Genomic DNA, 23,937 nt, shown 5'->3' with positions numbered 1-23,937 from the left:
CCCCTGCTGCAGGTGGCAGCCAGGCCCAGGCAGTTGGAGGCTATCCTGGAGGCCCACAGAGGGCTCAGACCTGCCAGCAAGTGTCCCGGCAGTGGCCTGAGCCAATTGCAGCCCAGTGTGGGTGGGAAGGGTCCTGACATCCTCAGAGAAGCTGTGACCACGAGCCAGGGTGCAGACCTTCAGTTCTCAGGGAGCAGGAGACAACGCTCCAGTCAGCCTCCCTCCCTCTCCTCCATCTCAGATGCCAGCGCAGTGTCCTTTGCCGGCCATGTTGGCCTGTGCCTCTGACTCCAGGTCAGAAGCAGAATCCAATAATCCAATGACTCTGGAGATTGTGACAGTCATCAGAAAATAAGTTTAATATGTACAGACGATCATCAGACAGGTTACAAAGAGGGGCGCGCACTGCAGACCTGGGCAGCGGAACAGCGCCCATGCCGTCGCTCAGGCAACGGGCAGACACCAAATAAACCACAAACCGCGACACGTGGGAGGGCACAGGCAACACTGTTCCTCTGGGACAGAAAAGGAGAACAGAACATAGAACGGCTTTGGAATGCTTCTCTCCTGTGCCGGGAGCAGCCTCTGCTGGGGCTGGGGAGGCACACAGTGGGACGACCGCCTGGGCCGCCTCGCGCCTCCTGGTCAGGCCCATGCCCTGGGACTCCTTGGCGCTCCTGCAGCTGCCCCACGGGGGCCTCAGAAGAGGGGCCGGGAGCCCTGGTTCTCAAACTCGGACCAGGCGTCATTGAGCTCCATGAAGATCATCTTAGCATGCTGCTCATACGGCTGCCCTGTGGCCTGTGGGGGTGCAGGTGAAAGCCGCTGCCCACTGCCTGCTGCCCCGCCAGCACCCCCCATAGGATGCACTCCTCACACTCACCTTGTCGGGGTGCACGACCAGCACTGCACGGCGGTACTGCTTCTTCACCTGCGCCGGGGTCACCAGGTCGGCCATGCTCACAGGGGTCCAGCGGCTCTCCCCGTCCCACAGCACTGTATGCAGCGTGGATAGTAGCGCACGGATGTTCCTCTCTTTGCCTTCAATCCAGTCCAGGAGCTGCAGAAGAGAGCAGCCTCAGCCTCTGGAGGCCTGCTGCGCTGGGGACAGGCTGGGGGGCTGCCTACGAGGCGGGCAGCTCTTGGGAAGCCCACCGAATCCTGCAGGTGTGGCTGGCCCTTCCCGCTCACCCGTCCTGGGGCAGGGAGGCGTGCAGGACACACCTGGAGACTGCTGGGTGGGGTGCTCAGGCTGCACTGACCTGGGATCAGAGGCAGCATGGCCAGAGCTGAGTGACCCATCTCAGCAGGACATTCATGAGGACACGAACTCTAGTCCCCCTGCAGAGCCTCCCCCAGCCCATCCCAGGCCCAGGTCTCGGGGCCCACGGGGAACCAAGGAGGTCTCCTGTGTCCTGTCAGATGATTCCCAAGACCACAGCCACACCTGGGTCCTGCAGAGCTGACCACCACCCAGACCTACATATAAGAATGTATCTTGGATCCACAGTGGGACACCCTGGTAACTGGACCTCACTGCATCCCTGTCACCCCAAGGAGAGCACCCCAGGTCAGGGTCAAAGCCCCAACCGAATCTGCCCTCCCCACGGTGAGTCAGACAAAGGCCCTACAGACCCAGTCCCTAGCATGTCAAGGGTTTGAGGAGCCCCAAGTGGCACCAGTGTCCCTTACTGCCCACCCAACTTCCTAGAGCAGCACCAAGACCCAGGTGTCAACAGTCATGGCCAGCTGACCTCCAGGGCCAGGCCCGCTGGTCCTGGCAGGGCACTGCCTGGACCCACGGGCACCTACCTTCAACTTGAGTGGGTCCGCATCTCGAACAAGGTCCTGTTTCCTCATCTCCGCCATGGTTTTTGGCCCCTTCCTGTCGGACTTGGAGGAGAAGCCCTGATTGGACAGCAGATCTTCAAAGTCGTTCTCTGAGACCTTGGGCTTCTGGGCTGGAAGAAAGAGGGGGCTTTTGAAGACACTGGTCCATTCTGTCCCCCACCCACTTCTACTTGCTTCCCAGGGGGGACCTTGGTCCTGCTGCCTCGGCAGAAAAGAAACTATGGACCCAGAAGCCCTCTGTCAAAAGCAGCCCAGAAGCTTGTGCTGGGAAGAAAGGACACCAGGGTGTGTGAAAAGTCAGCGGTCATGATGGGACAGCTCCTCCCTTGCTGGGGCACCACGGCCAGCAGCTGGAGGGGAACAGGTTCCACCTCAGTCACCCTGGGAAGACACCTAACCCACACCCACATGGGCACAGGACTTACCAAAGCTGGGAGCGCGGACGCCCCTCTCCTCTCGGCCTCCAATCACACTGAAGTTAGTGGCGTAGGGGGGTCTCGACTGCGTACAGGCTTTGGGGGGTGGCTTGGCCTGTGGAGGCCACGAGGTGCCCTGGGCTGGTGGCCGGTTCATCTGCCAGGAGCTGCCTTTGGGAGAAGGGGCCGACTTCGGAGTAAAGCCACCGGGAGGGAAGCCAGCAGGAGGCCCTGGGGAGAGAGCAGGTGCTCGCCAGGCCACAGCAGGCAGCGGCCCCCAGGCCAGGCCGCCCGCTCACTAGGGCCTCCCACCAGCTCCCCAGGGCCTCCCCAGGGCGGGGACAGGCAGCATGTTCTCATCAACCAGCACCCCTGCCTTGCAGAGCTGGGGCTCCAATGAGCTCACCGGCACCAGGGAAGCCATGAAGCTCCTGTCGCTGGGAGAGGCCCCGGCACCTGCACTGGACGTCCCCAGGCCAGAGGCCACGGGACGTCAGGACACATGTGGCTCTGCCACAGTTGCCCCTGAAGAATGTTCTAGAAATAGGTCTGGGTATGGACAGTGGGGGAATCATGGTGTGTCCTCCCACAGAGCCCAGGCTGGCTGTTGCCAGGGGTGCTTCTGTGGTCTTGGAGCTCAGTGGCTGCACCCTCCCTCCTGGGCGTCTGAGGTTGGTGTCCTTCAGGAGGGTGGTGCTGGTGTCTCAGCCACGCCGGTGCTGCGCCCGCTACCTACCAGAGTGATCCTGCTTTGCTTTCACTGTTCTAAACATCTCCCTCAACCTGTCACTCGTCGTTCCCCCGCGGACGAGGGCTGTCCATGAGCATCACCGCAGAGACCAAGCTCCTCCTTGCCCTCCAGGCTGCGCGCTTCAGTCAACTGGTGGAAGGCCCGAGGCAGCCTGTGCGTGTCCAGAGGCCTGGGTTCCAGCCCATCTGCGGGGCTGCTCACCGTGTGGGTCCACCTCTGAGAGCCAGGTCTCCCGCTCACTCCCATTGCCGTGTCCAACGTGCTGGTTCATCTGCCTTCCAAGTGAATGCGGCGACAGCACGTCCATCTACAAAGTCCCTTCTGGGTTCTGGGAGAAGCCCTGCTGCTCCTGAAGGCTGCTGGATGTGGGCTGGGCCTGTGTGGATCCCACCTGCCGCCCTGGCCTCTGGCTTCTACGCTGCTCCTGTGGTTTTGGCTCCAGGTTCTGTGTGAGCTTCTTAGGTTTACGCCTCCACGGCGCTGTTAAGTGGCCATGGTGCTGCTGCTTGTGTCTCTGCTGGTTGACAACACGAGGTCTCTGGGCTCTCTTCACCCTGTGCCTCTGTGAACAAGTGGATCCAAGACTCCTGGGTGTCTCCTGTACACGTGACCTTGGCCCTTCCTGGAGGCCCAATGTCCACTGTTTCTCCTGAGTGTGAGTCCCAGTCCCCCTTGCCCACCAAGGACGACAGGCACTGGCAGTCCTCCTGGGCCAGCATGGAGAGCTGCGACGAGGCCCTGGCTGGCCGTTCCCTGAGGCTGAGCGCTGAGCCAGCTGCATCCCTCACGTGTCCTGTGTGCTGCGGGCGGCCACTCCCCAAGTGTGCGAATGCCGCCAGCTCGGGTCTTGCCTGCCGAGGGTCTGTGCTCTGGTGGGCGCTGGCCCGTCTGACCTGGCATCAGGGGGCTGTGCAGAGCCAGCGGGGAGTGACCCAGCTTGTCCCAGAGACCGTGGAGCCTTCTGTGCTCCCCGGAGCCCACTTTCCACACCTCCTCACACTGGTGTCATGGTTTTGAGGACTGGAGCCTCCAGGGCTGCGTGCCCAGAACTCTAGACCACCGGCACTGTGCTCATCCTCAGGGTCTTGGCAGGTCAAACCACAGCTCCTGGGGGACTCTTGACAGTGCCCTGTGTGTGCCTGTTGGGGCTCCGCCCTCCTCAAGGTGGTGGCTCTACTGCTCTGCCCTGAGGCGCGGCCTCGGGGTCCCCATGCTGCTTTGTTCCTGGGGCTCCTGCCATCCTGCTACAGCCATACCCCACCCGCTTTCCATGGCGCTCTGTGACTGCCATCCCTGTCCTGCCAGAGGCCATGGCTACGTGAGAGGCTCTGTGCTCCGCAGCCCCTGCCAGGGACAGAGGAGTGGGCATGCCCAGCCCAGCCATGACCAGGGATATCCAGGCTCCTTGCAGGTGTCTCAGCTCTAACCCCTCAGGGCTGCTGCTTTCTGAGGGCAAGTGAGGAGAGGTCCCAGGGGCCACCCCCAGCAAGCTGACAGTCAGCTCTGTCCAGAGCAGGTGCTGCCCTCGAAGTGCTGTCCTCCCCGGGCATGAGGCCCGGCAGCATCAGGAGCTGGTGCTCTCCAAGGGTACCACCCCACAGTCCCACCTGCACTCACACAGGGCACCCAGGCCACACAGGAAGCAAAAACACAGGCAGTGGCCACTGGGGACCTTAGGCCAGCATGACCTGACGTGGACACCAGGAACTCAGGGTGAGTTCGTGGAACTAGGTGATAACACGCACTCTCCCCAGAGCAGAGGAGCAGCGAGACAGGTGGGACACGGCAGGGAAGCCCAGGAGACCAGCACTGCGCATAGGAAGAGAAGAGAGCTGGGGAGGGGACAGGACCTGCGGTGCCAGTGGTGGAGACGCAGAGCAGGTTGCGTTACCAGTCACCAGCACCCCTAGGAGGTTCCCACCTGGAACGCCACAGGCCCCTCCGACGAGGGACAAGAGGGAAATGTCCCCGCCCCTCTCTCAGAAGCTAAGGAGACCAGCCCTAGGTAGCAGTTGCAGGGACCCCAGGGAGACCTGTCCCAGAAGCTGAGCCCAATATGGGCGTCAGGCTGGGGATGTGAGGCACGGGGCATGGGCTGGGCCTGAGGCAGGCGTGAGGCTTCAGGTGGGAGGTGCACAGCACTGCAGCTGAGGGCCAGGCATCAGCTGACCCCACATGGGCTGGGAGGCGACGGAGTCCCAGGGTCCTGGGTTCAGAGCACACACATGGGTAGATGGGCCTGAACCTCCTTCAGGCACACACAGCCTGCAACACACATTACCTTGGAGGCCGGAGCTGAGGTCGCCTAGGTCAGCGAAGGGGTCCAGGCTCTGAGGTTTGGTCTGGCTGGGCTGCGGGCCAGGCGGGGTCGGCTGACCTCCTGGAGAGAAAAGGGGGCCTGGAGAGAGCAAGCGGCCTTAGGCAGTGGCCAGCTGAAGCACACACCTGCCCAGTCCTGCTCCTCCCTCCCCGTATTGCAGGCCCACTCTAGGCTCAGGCTGCGCCTAAGCCTCAGACACTGGGAGGAGGGTGCACAGGGCATAGCCAAGACGCAAAACACACACGTTCACACGGCTGCCTCCACTGCTCATGCTGCTCCTTCCAGAGAATAACAAGTTCAAAGCTAGCCTCTGCTAAGTTACAAGAGGGAGAACACCTCAGAGTTCACTCCCAAGGACCAGGAAGGAATGTCCGCAGTGTTCTGATTTTGTATCAGTACCACTTGCTAGAATCTAGCTATATGTAAAATATTCCTTACACTGTATGTAATACTGCCTATAATATAGAATATCCTCATACCACAAACTTGAGAACACCTTAAGTACAAAATCATGAGCTGAACAATTATATACACCCCCTTGATGAAATAGTATGCATTCCAAATGGCAGCTATTTTTAAATAAAGAGCTCTGAACCAACAAAAGATTGATTCCCTATGAGGAAAGAAACAAAGAATAGGAAATAACCCTCAGGGAAATACAAACAGTCAAAAACACAAAATAAGATTTGACATCATCCCTAAGAGACAAACTAAACAGCACTGTGGATGGCCTATTAAATGGTGAGACATCTTAAAGGTTATCCAACTCTGGTGAGAAACCAAGGACAGGAATTGCGTCTGGGCAATTAGGATAGTAAATGAGCGCCCAGAGTGAACACACCGGTGACCCTGTGAACTGAAGGTGCTGGCCCAGAGTGTGTCAGCAAGGTGGACCTGTGCTGCCTGAGGACAGACCCTCACCAGCCTGAGCACCCCAGGTAATCCCTAGCCCTACAGGGCAAGTGACATTGGACGAGATACACACAGCAGGTGGCCTCAACCAGTCCTCCAGGGTACAGAGGAGACACAACATGGGACGCAGGAAATGTAAAGCTGCAGAACCAGAACCAAGTGGGCAGACAACAGCACACAGGTGTGGATTGTGTTCCGAAGCACATGCATCCCAGAAAAGGCAGGACCAGCGTGCAGGGCAGGCGCCCAGCAGGGTAGCCCGGGGCTGAGCAGGCAGAGCACAGCCTGCAGGCACAGCAGACCCTTCCTGTCCCCGAGGCAGGGTGGGTGCCTCGGAGCCCAGGCCAGGTGGCCTTACCTTCTGCGGCTGACATGGGGGCTGGCGTGGGCACAGCAGCCTCGGCCCAGGTATCCCATCCCCCCAGCAGATCGGGGTGGCTGGAGGAGGCTGTCACCTTGCTGGGCTCTGCGGGAAGACCCCCTATAGAGACAGGACAGCTTGGCTGGTGTGTCTGCCTCGTCTCCTGGGCAGCGAGTGGGAGGCAAGCCTGGCCTAGCACTCCATGTGGCGGCACACCCTGGGGCACGAGAGCTAGGATGGCCACCCTCTTCCCCCTGGGTGGGGAGGATGCATCACATGTCCACTGATGGCTAAAACTGACCAGCAGAGTGAGAGGAGCAGGGACAGCCAAGGGGACCAAGCCAGCAGGCAGCTGCACATTACCAGTCTGAGAGGGGCTCTGGAGCCCCTGCTGCCTCTGCAGCCAACTGCAGAGCCCCAAACCCACCTTCCACCTCTCCAAAGCCCACTCGGCCCGCAGTGGCCCACCACCTGGAGGACGGGGTCCACGGCCATACACAGTCCCCCCGATGGGCCCACAGCCAGTCCTCTATTCCGCCCAGCCCCACATCTACCAGAGCCCCAGGCAGCAGGCCCCCAAGCTGCCCACAGCAGGCGGTGGCCACGTTACTCCTGCTCAGGGAGAAGGGCGTTCTTCTGCCTCAGCTCTGCTGGCCTCTCCTGCTACCACCAGCGCCTGACCTCCACACAGAAACCCTGGCTTCCAATACTCCAGCTGCCTCTTCCCGGCCCTCCTGGTCCCTGAATCCCTATCCTACCTCCTGCACCCTCACCCCATGAAAGCACCAGGCAGAGTGGCCGCTCTGGCTCCCAGCAGTGGTCGTGGGGCCAGAGGTGTCCTGCTGAAAGGCCTATGGCAGCAGCAAGACAAGGCCCAGAGCCTGCCCCAGATCTTAGGGGAAAGCTCAGGCAGAATCAGAAGGAACCAACTCATCCTGATCCCGTAGGTCCTGCCAGACCCCCAAGCAGCCCCGGACTGTGGGAAAGGCACCAAGAAGTAGGACCCCTCAGCCCTCAGCTCCCAAGGGCAAGCTGGCTCACCCAAGTGCAGGAAGGTTGCATTGCAGGACGGGGGCGGGGCACTATGGGTGGCAGGGAAGACAGGTGAGGCGGCTGCTGCTGTGGAGTCGGGGCCGAGGAGCTCGCCAAGCAGGTCAGGCGCGGTGCAGGGCTGCGTGCTGGATTCTGATGGTGGCCGGAGCGGGTCGAATGGGTCTGCTGAGGAGACAGGCTTTTTCTGGGGACCACCATGGCTCTTTTTTCAGACCTTCCCACTCCATGGGGAGGTGGCCTTGGCCATGCAAACTGAGCCACCCAACTGCTTTCCCTGGATGCATGGCCCCCACGGCCCCCAGCTCAGGACGGCCACCCTGGGGATACAGCTACTCCCATGAGGGCAGAGTTGGTGGGGACAGCCGCCCTGCAGCCAGGAGTAGCTTCTCCCGAGTGCAGTTCTGTCCCAGGTCTCCAGACAAAGGGAAGCTCCCACTCCGCGCAGGAGGAGGCTGGACCTCATTCATTCACGTGACATGCAAGTGCGTACCAGGGCTAGGGGGCCCTCCTGGCAGGGTGCTCTGCGTGTTCCGGGGTGGGGTTGGGCTGGCCAGGAGCAGGTCGTCCGGGGGCCCCTCTGGAGTGCTATTGGGCGCTCCAAGAAGGCGGCTGAGCAGGTCTGCATTGCTGGAGGGGGCCTGCGAGGGGGGCGCTGGCCCTGGGTCCACCTCCGAGTGCAGCCCCAGGAGGTCTACACCCTCCTCCTGTGGCAGGGGCTCCTGTGGTGCCACCGAGGAGCCCACTTGCAGTGTCAAGTCCCCCTGGTCAGTCCCTGCAGCGAGGCCAGGCGTGTCTTCACCAGGGAAGGTCTGCTGCTCTTCATCCGAGGCTTCGCTCCCCTCTCCATCTGCAACTGGGGCAGACGGACTCTCCTTGGGAGAGGAATTTTCCACACCAGTTTCTGCTTCTTTCTCCTCTGTGAAAAGCAGACAGACCATGGGCCAGTGGACTCCCAGGCTGCTGTAGCCAGAAGAGGCTTCACAGAACCCCAGCTGTGGCCCACACAGCCCGCAGTCAGCACCAGGGTCTCCATGCCCACTCTGGTGCATGGGACAGATAGGGAACACATCCCAAGGTTTGGCAGTAGGTGAGGTTGGCACCCAGCACCACACAGCCTCCAGGGGAAGCAACATGGCTAGAGGTCAGGCCTTGCCTCCAACTTCAGTAGGTCCTCTTCCTGCTGCCTCTCCAGCGCCACTGACTCCCCTGCAGGGTGGACTCTGAGAGCCAGTCTAGCGGGGGACACCTCTGGGGGCGACAGTGTCACTGGGTGGCAGTGATGTTCCCTAGGATGTCAGGAAGGGTCACTGGGGGGTGTGAAATCAAGGGCTGGGCCTGGGAGCCTGGTGTGGGCTCTGGGCAATAAGGGGCACAGGCACCCGTGTTAAGGATGGGAACCCCTGTGACTCAGAGTCCTGCTGAGGCCTCCTCCTGTGCGCTGGGCTTCCCTGGGCAGGGGCCACTATCAGGCAGACCCTCATTTTAGGCTTTGTGGACACTACGCTTCTTCTAAATAGAGAAACTGTTCTCAGCTTGTGAACCATTTAAAACAGGCCAGCTGGTGGTGTCTGCTGCCCTCCAGAGGCAGCCATGGCTCTGCCCCTGGTCAGTCCCCTTGGGAAGTGCCAGTACACCTGACCCAGCATGTGACCACTTGCAGGATGGTGCACCCCTGTGGGCGATGAAGCCTCACTGCCACAAAAGCCATGGTGACCAGTGAGCCCTGGGCACTTGCTGGACCCCATCAGGGAGGAGGGCCAGGCCGCGCCTACCCTGCCAGTCCAGCGTGTGGAGGAAGTGGCTGGCGTCAGTGCTGCTGCTCTGTGGAGAGTCCGACTCTGAGGGCTCAGCCTCTGGAGACCCCACCTCGGCCTCGTACTGAGCCGTGGAACCCGGCTGCCTGGGGAGCTCCGGCTTCCCTGCCAGGAGAGCATGGCGTCAGGCCTGCAGAGCCAGGACCGCGGGCCAGCCAGGGCAGCAGCAGCAGGGGTAGCTGCAGGCGCCAGCAGACCCATTCACGCTGTGGCACACCACGCACCACACACGCCTGCACACATGCACACGGCACCACATGCAGACCCCTCAGGGGGGGTTCTCTGTCCTGGAGGAGAAAGCGCAGAGCACACACGCCAAGGCCAAGGCTGGGGGGGGAGCCTGCCAAGAGCCGCACGGCACGTCCTACCTGCCGGGCACTTTTGTACTACTTTTGGGGAACTGCTCTGAAATAAGATGAGATACCCCGCTGAGCAAGGGCTTCCGAGAACCATGGTCCCAGCCTCCAGGTCACATTTAACAGGGTCGTGTCCAGACACACACAAACTGTGTTGGCTAGGGGGCACAAACTTGAGCCTGGAGGAGAGTCCTCCTGGTGGGCCCCATGCGACCCTGAAAGCAGACTACAGGGCTCTGTGCAGAGCGGTACCACCTCACTCTGGGGAGCCTAGCCAAGACCAGGCTCCCTGGAGGGTCCAGGCTGGAGCTCTGCAGTGGTGGCCAGGTGAGTGGTGCAATGTGGGAACCCAGGACAAGGCCTTGGGATCCCTCCCTGGTGCACAGCCAAGCCTTCATCCAACACCCAAAGTCGGCATTTTGCCACCCCTGCAGCCATGCAGTGCACGGCCTGGGCACAGTGCAGGCTGGGTTAGGACGTGGCCTCTGCAGGCCTCTCCTGGACTCTGGGAGCACAATGGGAGCTGGAGTGCCACGTTCTGCCCATGGGGGGTCTTACCAAACTTAGACAGAATTTCCTGTTGCTCCTCCCGGCTGGAGAACAGGATCTTGGGGTTCAGCCCCCTCATGCTGCTGCTTTCCCATGGCGGGGCCACCCGGCTCGGCCTGTCCTTGGGCTCCACCTCAACATCCAGGCTCACCTGGAACAGGTCTGGGTACTTCTCTTGGATGTCACATGCGTCCAGGTCGTACCTAGTTGCCAACGTACACCAGTGAGGACGGTCTGGGAAATCCTGCTTGGCCAGTCCATGGTGGGACACATAACTCCTGCAGGCAAGGGCTGGTGCATCACAGGATCACCACCCGGGCTCCCAAGACCGGGCAACGGTTTCCCATTTGCTGCTACCAGAGAGGGCCAGGCCCAGTGTTTCCTGAGTCTGTGTGCTCGAAACTGACTGAAGCATACAGGACAGCTAGACAGCGCAGTGAGCCCTGCACCTGGGAACGTGCACTCCCTCAGGCAGGCCCTCCAGGGCGGCTCCCGGCACCCACAAGGGACCCGTGTAGCCCTGCCCTCATCCCCCAACCGTACACGTTCTGCAGACACTCACAGGGTTCAGATCAAGGGCTCTGGGTTTGTCAATGCACTTCTTAAAAATCATGCCATCTACCCTGGCAAACACCCCCAACTACTCTCAGAAGGCTGAAAACCAAGACCTCTGGGGCCCAACTGCCAGGGATTACAGATGCAATTTGCTGTGGGGCCCGGCGGAGGCAGAGGGACAGGCAGGGAGAAGAAGTGGAGGTTGCGAGTCCCCAGATACTAGAGGGATAGCTGCTCGGTGGCAGAGTGCCCTGCAGGCAACAGACTGTCCTAACCCGGTGGCTCTACAGTGCTCCAGGGAGCTCTCCTTGACTCCAGGGCTACACGGATACATGCCACTCTTCAGCTGCGTGCCATCTGCCACCCAATGTCTCCACATAGTCGTTCTTCAGTTTCACATGTAAAACCCCCAAGAAACTAAAATAGAGACACAAAGAAGTGACAGCTAATCCTGGAAGACCCAGGCAACAACGGGGCTGCTTGCCCCTGGGCCGCCATCACCAAGGCTGCCCAGGAAGGCCAGGTAACAGAGGTTGGGTGGCAGAACAAGGGCTGATTTACTTTTACTTATACTCAAACCAGCAAGCAAGCATGGCCACCATGCACAGCCAGGTGCATCCTCCTGCCCAGGACAGTCACCTCGTGCTCAGGAGAATGCAGGACAGAGTGGGCAGGCTCTGTGGCACAGGCTTCCTTCTACCCTGAGTCCTCCAGAATGGGTGACGTGCCCAGCCAAGGAGCACAGCTAGCACAGAGCCGGCGGCCACAGTGAGGGCAGGCTAGAACCTGCCATCAGAAGGTGGGAAGGCCACACAGCTCCCAGGACAGATGGTGGGCAGCTCCACCATCGCTTGGCCCAATCGCCCTGGCCCTACTGGCCCTAGAGACGCCCAGCTCACCCCAGGGGGGTGAGGGAACAATGAGGGTCTGTGAGCAGGGTGGGAGCAGCAGGGCCAGGGGCCCTGGATGACAGGTCACTGCCCACAGGCCTGGAGGTCAGGCCAGGCCTTGTCATCTCCAACGGGGCACTGAGGGGACCCCAACACCTGGCTGGTAAACAAAAATGTTGAGTGTTTCATCATGGCAGTGTGGCACACTGAAGCCCACCTGAATCCTCACTTGGTCAGGGCCATCAGAACCTCCATGGGTGCAGGCACAGAGCCCCCAGGCTCATCTGACTGCGCTGGACGGCAACACCACTCTCCCCTCTGCATGCCCACACACCAACCAGCCTGACACCTCCCTGCTGGTGCAGTAACACCAGCACCCAGGGTGCCCATGGCAGAGCCGCGTGCCTGCATGGCTGCATGTTCTGCGTGTCACAGAACCAGGTGCCGGAAATGGGACCCCAGCTGCAAGGACTGGGAGGTAGGGTCTCAGGGTGATCGGGCTACAGGCTCTCCCCCATGTGCAGTGGCCACTCCCCTTGGTACCCAGGAGCAGGTGCCCCTCCAACCACCTCTCCCGTCTCTGGTGGCCTCAGCCCTGCTCAGATTGTCCCTGGTGGCCAGAGGGCCCCCATGCTCTCACTTGCATTCCCACCCACTAATGGCTGTGAACAGCTCTCCACAGGATCACTGCCCCTCCAGGGCCCTCATCGGGAAGCACCTGCCAGCCCCACCCACCCTAATGAAGTAGCCTGGATGTGCCCTCTGACGTGGGCACTGCAGACACCTCCCATTACTGTTGTCTGTAAGCCCCAGTGGTGTCTACTTGTGAAAACGTTCTGAGCTTCAGTGAGCACCAACGTGGTGTGTACAGGTCTGTCCACCCTGCTGTTCTGAAGTTGTCACTGGGTGCTCAGGTGCAGGAGGGCACTCTCCTGCTACTGACTGGCCCTCACAGCTCACCTGCCATTGACTCCCAGGGTGCTGTTCAGCCCCCTTCCTGTGGGCACTCCACTGCAGCTTGGATGGGTTTCTTGGTATGGGATCTTCAAGGGGCCCAGCCTGTGGGGGCCACCTGCCTGGGGAGGACAGCGGATCTCCAGGCCCCTTAGCTGGCCGCCCGTGCTCTCCACCTGCCATGGCTCTGTCTCCTCACCTCGCAGGTCTAACTTGCATCAGCCCCTTTCTTGTTGTGCCCTTTTCTCCTGTCAACTCTTGGTGCTCACTAAGGGGTCCCTTGACTCTCCAGTCTGAAGCCAGCACAAGCTGCCTGCCTCCAGGGCTCCAATGGCAGCTGCCTGCAAGCCACTGCTACCCTGAGAGCCACCAGGAGTGCTCGGTGTCTCCTGTCCCTGTGTCTTCACCTCTCTGGTGCTGTGACCAGGAGATGGCCTCCCCTAGCTGCTATGTCCTGCTGTACAAGATCTCCCGAGCCCCTCCTCCTCTGCTGTCCTTCGGTCCTGGATCCACACCTTCGTGATTCAGGCCTGGTGAAACCCCCGTTCCTGTCTCCTCTCACACAGTCTTGGTCTGTTTTCTGTTGCTCTCACTGCAACAGAATGACTGGCAAAGAATGAAGTTTATTCTGTTTCCTCACCGTCCCAGAAGCTGGGGAGCTTAAGGGTGGTGGGGACACTGGGAAGGCCCCAAGTAGTAGAGGACCTGCAGTCCCGAGGCAGCACCAGCTTTGCCTGGAGAGAGCCGCTCTGCCCTCACGAGACCATTCCAACAGCTAGGCCCTGCCCTGACGGCCTCTTTCAACCCACCCCCTCAACCCCTCAGGAGGGGGCCAAGTTCTGGGGGTGCCGGGGAAGATGTCGGACCACAGCAGTGCTGACTGCGGTTCTTAGGTCCTGCTTGCCGACTCGTGCGTCTGAATCACCCAGGTCTGCTTCCCTCCTCTATGGAAGGTCTCGATCTATGGAAGGACTTCTGCGAGCAGGCCATGGTGGCTGAAGAACTACAGCACTCCAGAGAGCAGGAAGCATGAGGCACTGCTGCAAGACGCAGAGCTGCCCAGAGCCAGGGGCAGGGAGCACGGCAGGCCCCTGCCAGCAAGAGTGCCCGTGGTGCGGAGCCCGTCAGCCAGACCCACATACCACATCTCCAAGTGCCCATGGGGTCTGTGCTTTCTATCTAAATGCAGAGTGACGCCTGCCACCTGGCCCCGTGAGTGGGTGGCAGTAAGTGTTGCCTAAAAGCAGCCTGCACCTTCCACCACCTGTCCCTTGGCTCAGCACCCTGCAGAGCACTGTGCACAGAGCAGGTGCTCAACACAGGTGACCAAAGCCCACTCACCTGGCCACACGTCCAGCTGCAAATGGTCACGTTTTAACAGAAATGCACAGAGCCAGTCCCTAGGCAGCTGGCACAAAGCAGAAGCCGCCAGGCCCCAGAGCTCAGGAGCAGGACATGCTGTAGTGCCAGGACACCCCTCATAGCACCACACCTGCCAGTCTTCTCTGGGCAGACCACTGGGTGGGTGCTTAACCAACAGCTCTGGGTCCAGCCCGCCTCCCGAGCAGCAGTGCAGCCTGACACCAACGTACTTTGCAAATTTCACGGTGGTGGCGTTCCGAGGCACGAAGCCAGTGTGGAACTGAATCTGGAACATCTTCATGGAGGCCATCTGCAAGAAGGTGAAAGCAGCTGAGGGTGCAGTCTGGCCTTGGGGCAGACCACCTGTCCTCGCAGCCAGTGATGGGCGTGGGGAAAGAGGCTGTGTGTGGCCAGGCCCGGATGGCCCCAGGGCCATGCGGCAGGCCCAGTGTGAAGCACGCAGCCCAGCACCCAGGGAAACCCGACCTGGGAGCCTGGCTCCCCTTGCCTGGTGCAGCGTGGAGGGCACCACTGCCCCGCGGCCGGGGGCCTGCACACAGCTCCCCTCCCCACGGCACTCACCTTGGCCTGCAGCCGGCCCCCCAGTGTGGACCTGGCATGGTAAATGATGAGGAGCACGTCCCCTTGCACCGTTGTGCCCAGGGGGATGACCGCCTTGCCGTCCTCGCTCCTGAACTCCCTGAGGGGACAGAACTGGCTCACCAGCAAACACAGCAGAGACCCCAAGGCCCCCCAGGACCCAGCACTCCAAGCCACACCGCCTCCCTGGCACCTGCAGCCCCACTGCACTCTTACCGCATCCTGTCATACTCCTGGGATGTGGTGGCCACACGCTCGTCCCCCACGTAGACCTCGCAGAAGGGTCTACAGCCGCTTCTCTGCTTGCTGAACAGCGGCACCGGCGTCATGACGACAGCCTTCACCAGCATCGGCTTGCTGTGCGGCGTGATGGGCTCCTCCGCCACCATGTCACACACGTACTCGATGTACCTGGGGGGACAAGTCACCGCCAGACCTTTGTTCTTTTCCATTTAATGCCATAAATTTCCCTTGAAGTTTCAGCTGCTCCTCAGATTGAGAGCTGTAATTGTCATTCAGTTCAAAACATTTCTAAATCGTCCTCAGGACCCCCGAGTCTCGGGTTACTTGGACGTTGTCTGACCCAGCAGTGCTGAAGACTGTGCTGGACACCCTCCTGCTCCCGACCCCTAGGTTCTGCCCCGCGGTGGCCTGAGAACACACTTCATGTGACTTCGACCTTTCTGACTTGCTGAGCTAACGTGCGTGACTGTTGAACATGCCCTGTGCCCTTGGGGAAGGTCTCTGCTGCTGGTGACATATTCTCGGCCTGCCACCTGGGCCAGAGGTGAGTGCTGGGTCCTGCCATGCCAACTCCTGTGTCCTCTGTCCAGTGCCGACACAGCTCCTCCACCTTCTCCCAGGGAGTGCTTCTGTGGGAGCCTCCACGCTGCCCCTCCACGGGAGCCCCAGGCCAGCAACTGGGTCCATCACCCGCACTGCACAGGCTCTCCTTGGGGTGTAGCAGCACGAGGACTGTGGCTACCAGCTGATGGCTGGAAGCAGGACAAGGCCTTTCAGCCAGAGCAAGCAGATGCTGCCCATGGTGCCAGGGCCCAGGAGTCCTCTGGGTAGGAGCACGGCCCTCCTGGTGAGAATGCAGCTCACTATCTGGATGCAGCCTGCGTGGCCTGCGAGGGACCTGCCCTGGTGCTCGGGCTCCTGACCCAAGGGCCGTAAGGGACAAGCACACTGCTCACATGGAGCTGGCCCTCCCAGCCATTCTCGGCTGGCCCGGAGCTGAGTGCTGCTGTGCCGGCAGCAGTCCCCGCTCGCCCCGTCAGCTCTCTGCTCATTTTCCTTCTGTCCTTCAGCCTTCTCCTGGGTCAGTCAGCTGCGCTGGGGTTAGAAGCCAGGGCTTCGTGTGTGAGGCAGGCACTGCAGGGAGCCATGCCCAGCCTTAACAACACATCTTCATGCTTCTGTTCCTTTTCTTTTGTGGACCTGCCACAGCCCCCACACACGGCACCCGCGTGTCAGTCTGCAGCAGTCTGAGCTGAGACGGGTCTTCCTGTCTGGGTTCTGGTCCTGCAGTGTCATGAGGCTGGGAGTCTGTCGTCAGCTCGGAGACTCCTGGGCTTCTCTTTGGTGTATCTATCCTCTGCTCTCCCCCTTACAGTGGGATGCACTGTGTGTGTCCGGCTGCCTGCAACAGGCCAGCAGCTCCTGGTCTCTTGGCTTCTGCTATCCGCTGGGCAGTGTGACCTGTCAGCAAGCCCCCAGCTCACTCCTCAGCAGAGTGGAATCTGCACACAGCCCCCTTGGGTTCTGTGCCCTGGAGCTCCCACCTCACATCCTGCCTTCCCAGGGCTCGGCAACCGGTGGGCTGTTGCCAGCTCCCCAGCATGAAAGTGTGGTGCTTGGCCCCATTCATCCCTTCCAGAAGGAAAGCTCAGGCAGGGTCTGTGCCAGGCACATGGCAGAAGGACCTCCAAGGGGGCAAGGGCCCTCCTGGGCTATGGCCCCAGAGGCTCTGCCCTCGCCTCTGCCTCGTCAGGCAGCACACTGGGCCTGTATCGACCTGGTGCTCAGCACGTCTGCCTGACAGCACGGCTCTTACTGCCCTAGCAGTGCTGACACACCTCGCATCTGGCCAGCTGGGGCATGAAGGTGGGGCCCACTGTCAGGAGCAGCACCCTGAACATCGCTGGGGTGCTGCTGGGGTGCCCAGAGTCCCTCCCTGTCCCAACTCGTGCATAGTAGGTCCCAACACGCAGGACCCAGGAGAGCAAGTGGCCTGTGCCCCGGGAGCCGAAAAGCCCTGCATGGTGCTCTGGTCCTAGGCAGAAAGCAGATGAGGCAGGCCCTGCTTCTGGGGCCCTGTGAGTGTTGGGGAGGTCATGGTCCCTCAATGGCCTGGGCCCTGCCTCTTCCCAGTGTCCATGCTGGCTGTGCTCCTGTGCTCTGCCCACTCTTGGGGGTTTCTGCTATCCACAGAGAGGAGGAGGTTCCAGGTGCCCCAGGTCCTCATCAAGACGAACCACAGGGTGACTCCTCAGACCTGGCTATCCAGAGGTTCCCTATCACTGCAGGAGAACGGGCAAGAGTGGACATCAGTAGACATGACTGGTGAATGCAGAAGTCCCAGAGAGGATGGGAAGGTACAAGGCAGCTTCAGCCTCCAGCCACAAGAGAAGGGCCCGTGCGGTGCCCATGCAGAACAGGACATGGCCGGAGTGTTCTGAGGGCGCAGCAGCGTCCGACGCCTCACTCATGGCGGAGCATGGCACTGCACACCTGCAGCACCACGGGCCACATGTTCCACTTCACCTCCAGAGCAGAGCCCACAGGCTCCCGGGGGGGGGGGGTGCAGCACCCCACAGCAGGCATGTGGTCCCCCAGGCTCACACACCTGCTGCAGGACCCAGTTCCAGGAGTTGGACAGGGAGTTGCCCATCACAGGTTGGGCCCTCACAGTCCTCAAGTCCCAGCTGAGGCCAAGCCACACCCACTGTGGTGCTGACCACCTGGGAGCAGCTGCTTGGATGGGCTCTAAGCCCAATAGCCCACCTGTGGTGACACTGGGTCCAAGGCAGTGGGGCACCGCCGCCTCAGCACGGAGCAGTGGTCACCACCTTGGCAAAGAACACACAGTACCTTTTGTGAGATGGCCAAATGCCTGGCGGACAGCGCTTCATGCTGAACATGTACACGGCGGCCTCTGCAGTGCTGAAGAGACGGCAGAAGCACAGGAAGGCGCACACGGCCACAGCGGACGCAGCTTTCCCATCCTAAGACGAGGACACAGGCCCTTCACCTGACTGCCCAATGGTGCGGAGGGCTCTGCTGGCTCCTGTAGACTCCCCCACTACAGAGTGCCAGGCATGGCACAGACATACGCACCCTCTGACCTTGGGTATGTTCAGGAACATAGAGCCCGGCAGAGAACGAGCACAACTGGCCAGACAAGCACAACTGGCCAGCTCCTGCGGCCACCATCCCACACAATCTCAAGCTTGACCCACGGCCCCACAGACTCAACCCCTTTCCCTGAATCTGCCAGCACTGTCCCTGGCATGAGCCCTGAGTGCTTCCTGTAGTGTCATGCCCTGGGGAAAGCTCACAGATGCTCCCTCACTCTGCAGACCCAGACACCCGAGCAGAGGAGGAGGTGGGCATGGCCATGACCAGGCAGAGACTTGATGCAGGATGCACAGGTCACGGTGCCCAGGGATGCCCTCACCAAGCGCTCTTCCACAGGCAGGAGTCACCCCACTGGGCAGTCCGTGTGCCCTGGGGCAGGAACCCCTCGGCTTGCTGCCTGCCCCACCCAGGGAACAGTGCCTGCTCCATTTCCAGCAGGCCAGTTCTGGTGGAGAGCAGGAGCACAGCCGAGCCGGCCCCTCCGACTCACCATACAGTGCACAACACAGACGTTCCTGTGGTCCTGCCGCAGCCAGGAGTGCATGTTCCTGCAGGTGGTGTACAGGCTGTGCAGGTGTGGGGCCCGCCTGGCTGCCCAGCCGCACTCGGAGACCTGTAGGAGGGGCCGGCTCGGCTCAGCTCATGCGCTGGTGCTGTGTACTGGCCCGCGCCTCACTCGTGCCCACCATGTGCCGCACTGTGCTTCTCTGAGGTGTGTTGAGAAGGTGCCCAAGGCCCTCCTCAGTTGATGTTCATGTGCAGTGGACCTGTGACCCTGGACTGTGTGCCACAGGACACAACTCCTGGGACACCTTTTCCTGTGCTTTGGGTCAGCCCGAACATGTGACACCTGTTTAGCACATGTTCAACACAGGAGCTCATGGCCACACTGCCCTGGAGGTCAGGAGCAGCAAGGTAGGGACACCTGGTCTGATGACACAGTGACCCCTAGCCCCCTGGCTCTCTAAGACCCTGGGCTCCTGCCACAGCCCACCTGTCCCAAGCCCTGGTCACCTGCAGGCTACATGGGTGAGACAGGTCAGTGCAGGATCGCAGCCAGGTGGCTCATCACCACCTGAACCTGTGTTAAGTGGGGAACAGCCACCAGGGTCATGCCATGATGAGCAGGGGACACTGACCCGGTTGTGGAACTTGGAGGCCCGGTAGGTTCGTGGGGACAAGTTGTAGACAGCATAGTGCCCTGGGTGCTTGGCGTCCAGGAACAGCCGCACGTCCTCAATGTTATTCTTGATGGCTGACTCCACGCCTTCAGCTGGGAAGGACATCACTGAAGAGAGCAGCCTGTCAGCCTCCAGCCAGGCAGCCTCCTGCAGCTTTCCCAGTTGCCCTCTGGCCTCCTGGCCTTTGGGGATGCCTGACCTGGGCTGCTAACCAAGGTGCAAAGACCACCCCTATGGGAGACACCACAGAACAGCCACGGGGGCTCCAGGAGGCTTTCCCTCGCAGGGGTGCCAGCAGGGTGCCCAGGCATCAGGAGACACTTCTGGTTATTTTGTGCCTGGAGAGCCACATTCCAGATGTGCAGCCTGGCATCGGAGCTGCAGGCAGAGCTGGAGGTGTGTGGACACAGGGCCCTGCCTGCAGTGCCTCTGGGAGCCTCCTGGGGGCGCATGTCGGGGAGGGCCAGAGGCTACCCTGGCCAACATACCAGCAATTCTAGATGTGATGTAGGATATGTCCAGGTCACCCTTGGCATAGCTGGAATTGGAAGAAGAGCATGAGGTTACTGCAGGAAGCACGTGGCAGTCACCCCAGGGCACTCTTGCTGTAGGCGCACCCCACCAGCAGGTGTGTGCGCGCAGGGTTCTGCGTGTGTGGAGCTAATACCTAACCAGAGGTGAACAGGAAGCGGCGAGGCAGGCCCAACAGGGCCTTTAGCCACCTTACCACTTTCCTGAGTGTTGGAGGCTGATCTTGAACAAGATGTGAACACAGTTAAGACTGCTGCAAAGGCCAGCAGCCTGAGGGCAGGACACACCTGGAGCCACACAGGCCACCAGAGAGCCAGCAGACACTGAGGGAAGGCAGGAGGGGAGCTGCAAGCTCCTGAGACCCACCCTGCGGTGGTCCTGGCCACCTCCTAGAGACCAACTGTCCTCTGAACAGTTCCACAGCACCAACAGAATGCTGACAGAACTCCTCAGTGACACAGAGAAGGTGACAATCCTATTCTAAACTCCAACTCAATAAACAGTTATGCAAGCACAGCCAACACACTCTGGGAGGTGGGACCAGGAGCAGGCCAGTCAGCCTGCAGAGCAGCTGGGCCACAGTACCCACCACAACTGGGCAGGGAAGCAAGCACACCACAGACCAGGGCGGGCACCCAGGTGTTGTCAGCAGAGGGGTGCTCACCAGCGGGAGCCAGCAAGAGGTCAACAGAGCGAGGCCCAGATAGGTGGAGGCCCAAACACAAGACGTATTCACAGTAATCTTAACATCGTGTGTGGGGTGGAGGACGCTGGGGGTTGGACCCATGGTTCTCCACCACTGAGCTACATGCCAGCCCCCACTTTTAAATACTTTTAATTGAAGATAGACACAATACCTTTATTTTGTTCATTTTTATGTGGTGCTAAAGATCAAACCCAGTGCCTCACACATGCTAGGCAGGCACTTTACCACTGAGCCCCAGCCCCCAGACCTGTTTTTTTTTTAGTTTATTTATTCTAATTAGTTATATACGACAGCAGAATGCAATTCAATTCATATTAGACAAACAGAGCACAATTTTTCATGTCTCTGGTTGAACACCATTCATGTCTTCATACATGTACCTAGGGTAAGAATGTCTGTCTCATTCCACCGTCTTTCCTATCCTCCTGCCCCCTCCCTCCCCTTTGTCCTATCTAAAGTTCGTCTATTCCTCCCATGATTCCCCCACCATGCCCATTATGAATCAGCATCTTTATATCAGAGAAGACATTTGGCATTTGGTTTTGGGGGATTGGTTTACTTCACTTAGCATTATATTTTCCAACTCCACCCATTTAACTACAAATGCAAGGATTTTATTCTCTTTTAATGCTGAGTAATATTCCATTGTGTATATATACCTCATTTTCTTTATCCATTCATCCACTGAAGGGTATCTAGGTTGGACCCGCAATTTAGTTATTGTGAATTATGCCGCTATAAACATTGATGTGGCTGTGTCCCTGTAGTATGCTGTTTTTTAAATCTTTTGGGTATAAACAGAGGAGTGGGATAGTTGGATCAAATGGTAGTTCCATTCCACGTTTTCCAAGGAAACTCCATACTGCTTTCCAGATTGGCTGCACCAATATGCAGTCCCAACAGCACTGTATGAGTGTGCCTTTCCCCCCACATCCTCGCCAACACTTATTGTTGTTTGTATTCTTGACAACTGACATTCTGACTGGAGCGAGGTGAAATCTTAGAGTAGTTTTGATTTGTATTTCTCTAACTGCTAGAGATGTTGAACATTTTTCATATATTTGCTGATTGATTGTAATCTTCTGAGAAGTGTCTGTTTAGTTCCTTGGCCCATTTATTGACTGGATTATTTGGGGGGTTTTGGTGTTAAGTTTTTTGAGTTCTTTATATATCCTGGAGATTGGTGCTCCATCTGATGTGTGTGGGGTAAAAATTGCTCCCATTCTGTAGGCTCTCTGTTCACTCACTTTTTCTTTTGCTGAGAAGAAGCTTTTTAGTTAGAATCCATCCCAGTTATTGATTTTTTATTTTAATTCTTCTACTATAGGGAGTCTTATTAAGGAAGTCACGGCCTGATCCTACATGATGGAGATTTGGGCCTACTTTTTCTTTTATTAGGTACAGGATCTCTGGTTTAATTCCTAGGTCCTTGATTCACTTTGAATTGAGTTTTGTGCCATGGTGAGAGATGGAGGTTTAGTTTCATTTTGTTGCACATGTATTTCCAGTTTTTCCAGCACCATTTGTTGAAGAGCCTATCTTTTCTCCAATATATGCTTTTGGTGCCTTTTTCTAACATGTCGGTTTGTCTCTGTCAGACCTTTTTAATTTTTATTTTGAGACAGAGTCTTGCTAAGTTGCTGAGGCTGGCCTCAAACTTGACATCCTTTTGCCTCTACCTCCCAAGCTGCTGGGATTAGAGTCATCACTGTGCCTGGCTTAATCTATTTATTTTTCCCCATAGCTTTATTGAGGTAAAATTGAAGTACAATAAAATGCACATATTTGAAGTATGAACAGAAATATATGAAATAAAGAAGAAATAATACAGCTAAAATCTGATAAAAACCAAACAAGTCTAATAAAAAAAAGAACAGAAAGATTAATACCAATGGAAAAGGAGCTATCAAAATAACCCTATAGATGCTAAAAACATATTAAGGTCATATTACAATTATATGCCAACATACGTGACAGCTTATATAACATGGTCATATTAGAAAAGGATCCGTATGCTGCTGAGAAGAAAGTGTATTCAGTCATTGATGGATGCAATATTTTATGGATGTCTGTTAAGTCTAAGCTATCTATTGTATTTCTTTAATTCTATAGTTTTTTATTTTTAATTTTCAATGGAACTTTATTTTACTTATTTATATGCAGTGCTGAAGATTGAACCCCGAGCCTTACACATGCCAGGCAAGTACTGAGCTACAACCCCAGCCCCTCTACAGCTTCTTTATTTAGTTTTTGTTTGGAGGATCTATCTAGTGATGACAGAGGCTTGTTAAAGTTACCCAGTATTATTGTGCTGTGGTCTATTTGATTCTGGATATCGAGAAGGGTTGATGTATATAGATGCTCCATTGTTTGGGCTATAAATATTTATGATTGTTAAGCTTTGTTAAGCAGTATGAAATGGCTTGGCTAAATCTTAACATTTTAAAAGTTTGTTTAGACCTACTTGCAACCAGCGAACTCAGGGTGAGAGGACCTCCCAAAAGAAGACAAAAAGCAGAAGACTACAGCAAAGCACAGGCAAGTCTCATGCTCTGACGCTGCTGCAGGACGAGGCACTTAACACAAGCCACAGTCTGGGACAAAGTATTTTCTGTGGGGCTGTGGCTGTGGCTCAGTGGTAGAGCGCTTGCCTAGCATGTGCGAGGCACCAGGTTTGATTCTCAGCACCACATATAAATAAATAAACGTCCATTCACAACTAAATACACACACACATAATGTATAACTGGATTAAAAAAAGTATTTGCCATGTGTTTCTACACACACACACACACACACACACACACACACACACACAGTGGTTCAGAGAACATTTAGTATCAGCATGAAAACAGGAACAAAAACCCAGCTGTATGTGCTGGCAAATGCCTGTGATCTTTGCTACTTAGGAGTCTGAGGCAGGAGGGTCGCAAGTTCCAGGCCAGCCTGGGCAACTTAGAAAGGCCCTGCCTCAAAAAAATGGAAAGGGCTGGGGATGCGGCTCTGGGGTAAGGTGCTGTCCTAACATGTGTGAGGCCCTGAGTTCAGGTCCCAGCACCACTAAACAGATGACAGCAAAGGCAGACCCACACACCTGAGGGGGAGCACCACCCACCCACAGGGCCTGGCTGCCCCTCCAGGATGACACACACGCCTGGCTGCCTGGCACAGTGGGCAGAGCAGAGGCAGCAAGACGCCTGGCCCAGCACAACGTAGGCATCAGGTGCACCCACACCTCAACCCCAACCTCCCCTGCCGGGTGAACCTGGGGGCTGGCCGTGTGAGCATCAGACACGTGTGCAAGGTTGTCAGCCTGCACCTCAGACTGAGAAGAGCCGAGGCTCCAGCTGCTGGGACAGGGCAGCCATGGGCGAGCAGCTCAGGGCTCAGGGCCACCGCCACCCATCCCCAC

At 58.2% G+C, this 23,937-nt stretch overlaps 1 protein-coding gene across 9 annotated transcripts in view; it reads right to left on the bottom strand.

The window, feature by feature from the left end:
* Positions 1 to 332: 332 nt before the first annotated feature.
* Positions 333 to 23,937, bottom strand: part of Gak (cyclin G associated kinase) — a 46,876-nt gene continuing 23,271 nt past the window's right edge. For 4 of the 9 annotated variants that reach the window (XM_046423756.1, XM_046423760.1, XM_046423763.2 and 1 more), the window contains 17 exons: positions 19,777 to 19,826; positions 19,247 to 19,395; positions 18,598 to 18,720; positions 17,841 to 17,974; positions 14,961 to 15,155; positions 14,727 to 14,844; positions 14,375 to 14,454; positions 10,393 to 10,586; positions 9,437 to 9,583; positions 8,155 to 8,580; positions 7,653 to 7,829; positions 6,609 to 6,731; positions 5,300 to 5,416; positions 2,277 to 2,498; positions 1,813 to 1,961; positions 884 to 1,060; positions 333 to 801 (listed from right to left, as the gene is read on the bottom strand). In XM_046423756.1, the coding sequence (XP_046279712.1) occupies positions 700 to 801; positions 884 to 1,060; positions 1,813 to 1,961; positions 2,277 to 2,498; positions 5,300 to 5,416; positions 6,609 to 6,731; positions 7,653 to 7,829; positions 8,155 to 8,580; positions 9,437 to 9,583; positions 10,393 to 10,586; positions 14,375 to 14,454; positions 14,727 to 14,844; positions 14,961 to 15,155; positions 17,841 to 17,974; positions 18,598 to 18,720; positions 19,247 to 19,395; positions 19,777 to 19,826 (2,683 nt within the window). In that variant the 3' untranslated portion in view covers positions 333 to 699. The remainder of the gene's footprint in view (positions 802 to 883; positions 1,061 to 1,812; positions 1,962 to 2,276; positions 2,499 to 5,299; positions 5,417 to 6,608; positions 6,732 to 7,652; positions 7,830 to 8,154; positions 8,581 to 9,436; positions 9,584 to 10,392; positions 10,587 to 14,374; positions 14,455 to 14,726; positions 14,845 to 14,960; positions 15,156 to 17,840; positions 17,975 to 18,597; positions 18,721 to 19,246; positions 19,396 to 19,776; positions 19,827 to 23,937) is intronic. The other 5 variants (XM_046423758.1, XM_046423757.1, XM_046423759.1 and 2 more) reach the window with 5 other exon arrangements.

Source organism: Marmota monax, unplaced genomic scaffold (genome assembly GCF_021218885.2).
Source record: "Marmota monax isolate L192 unplaced genomic scaffold, Marmota_monax_Labrador192_F-V1.1 WCK01_AAM20220418_F8-fsc00009, whole genome shotgun sequence".
Classification (NCBI taxonomy): Eukaryota; Metazoa; Chordata; class Mammalia; order Rodentia; family Sciuridae; genus Marmota; species Marmota monax.
Note: the sequence above shows the minus strand (reverse complement) of the source record. Positions and strands in the feature narration are given on the sequence as shown.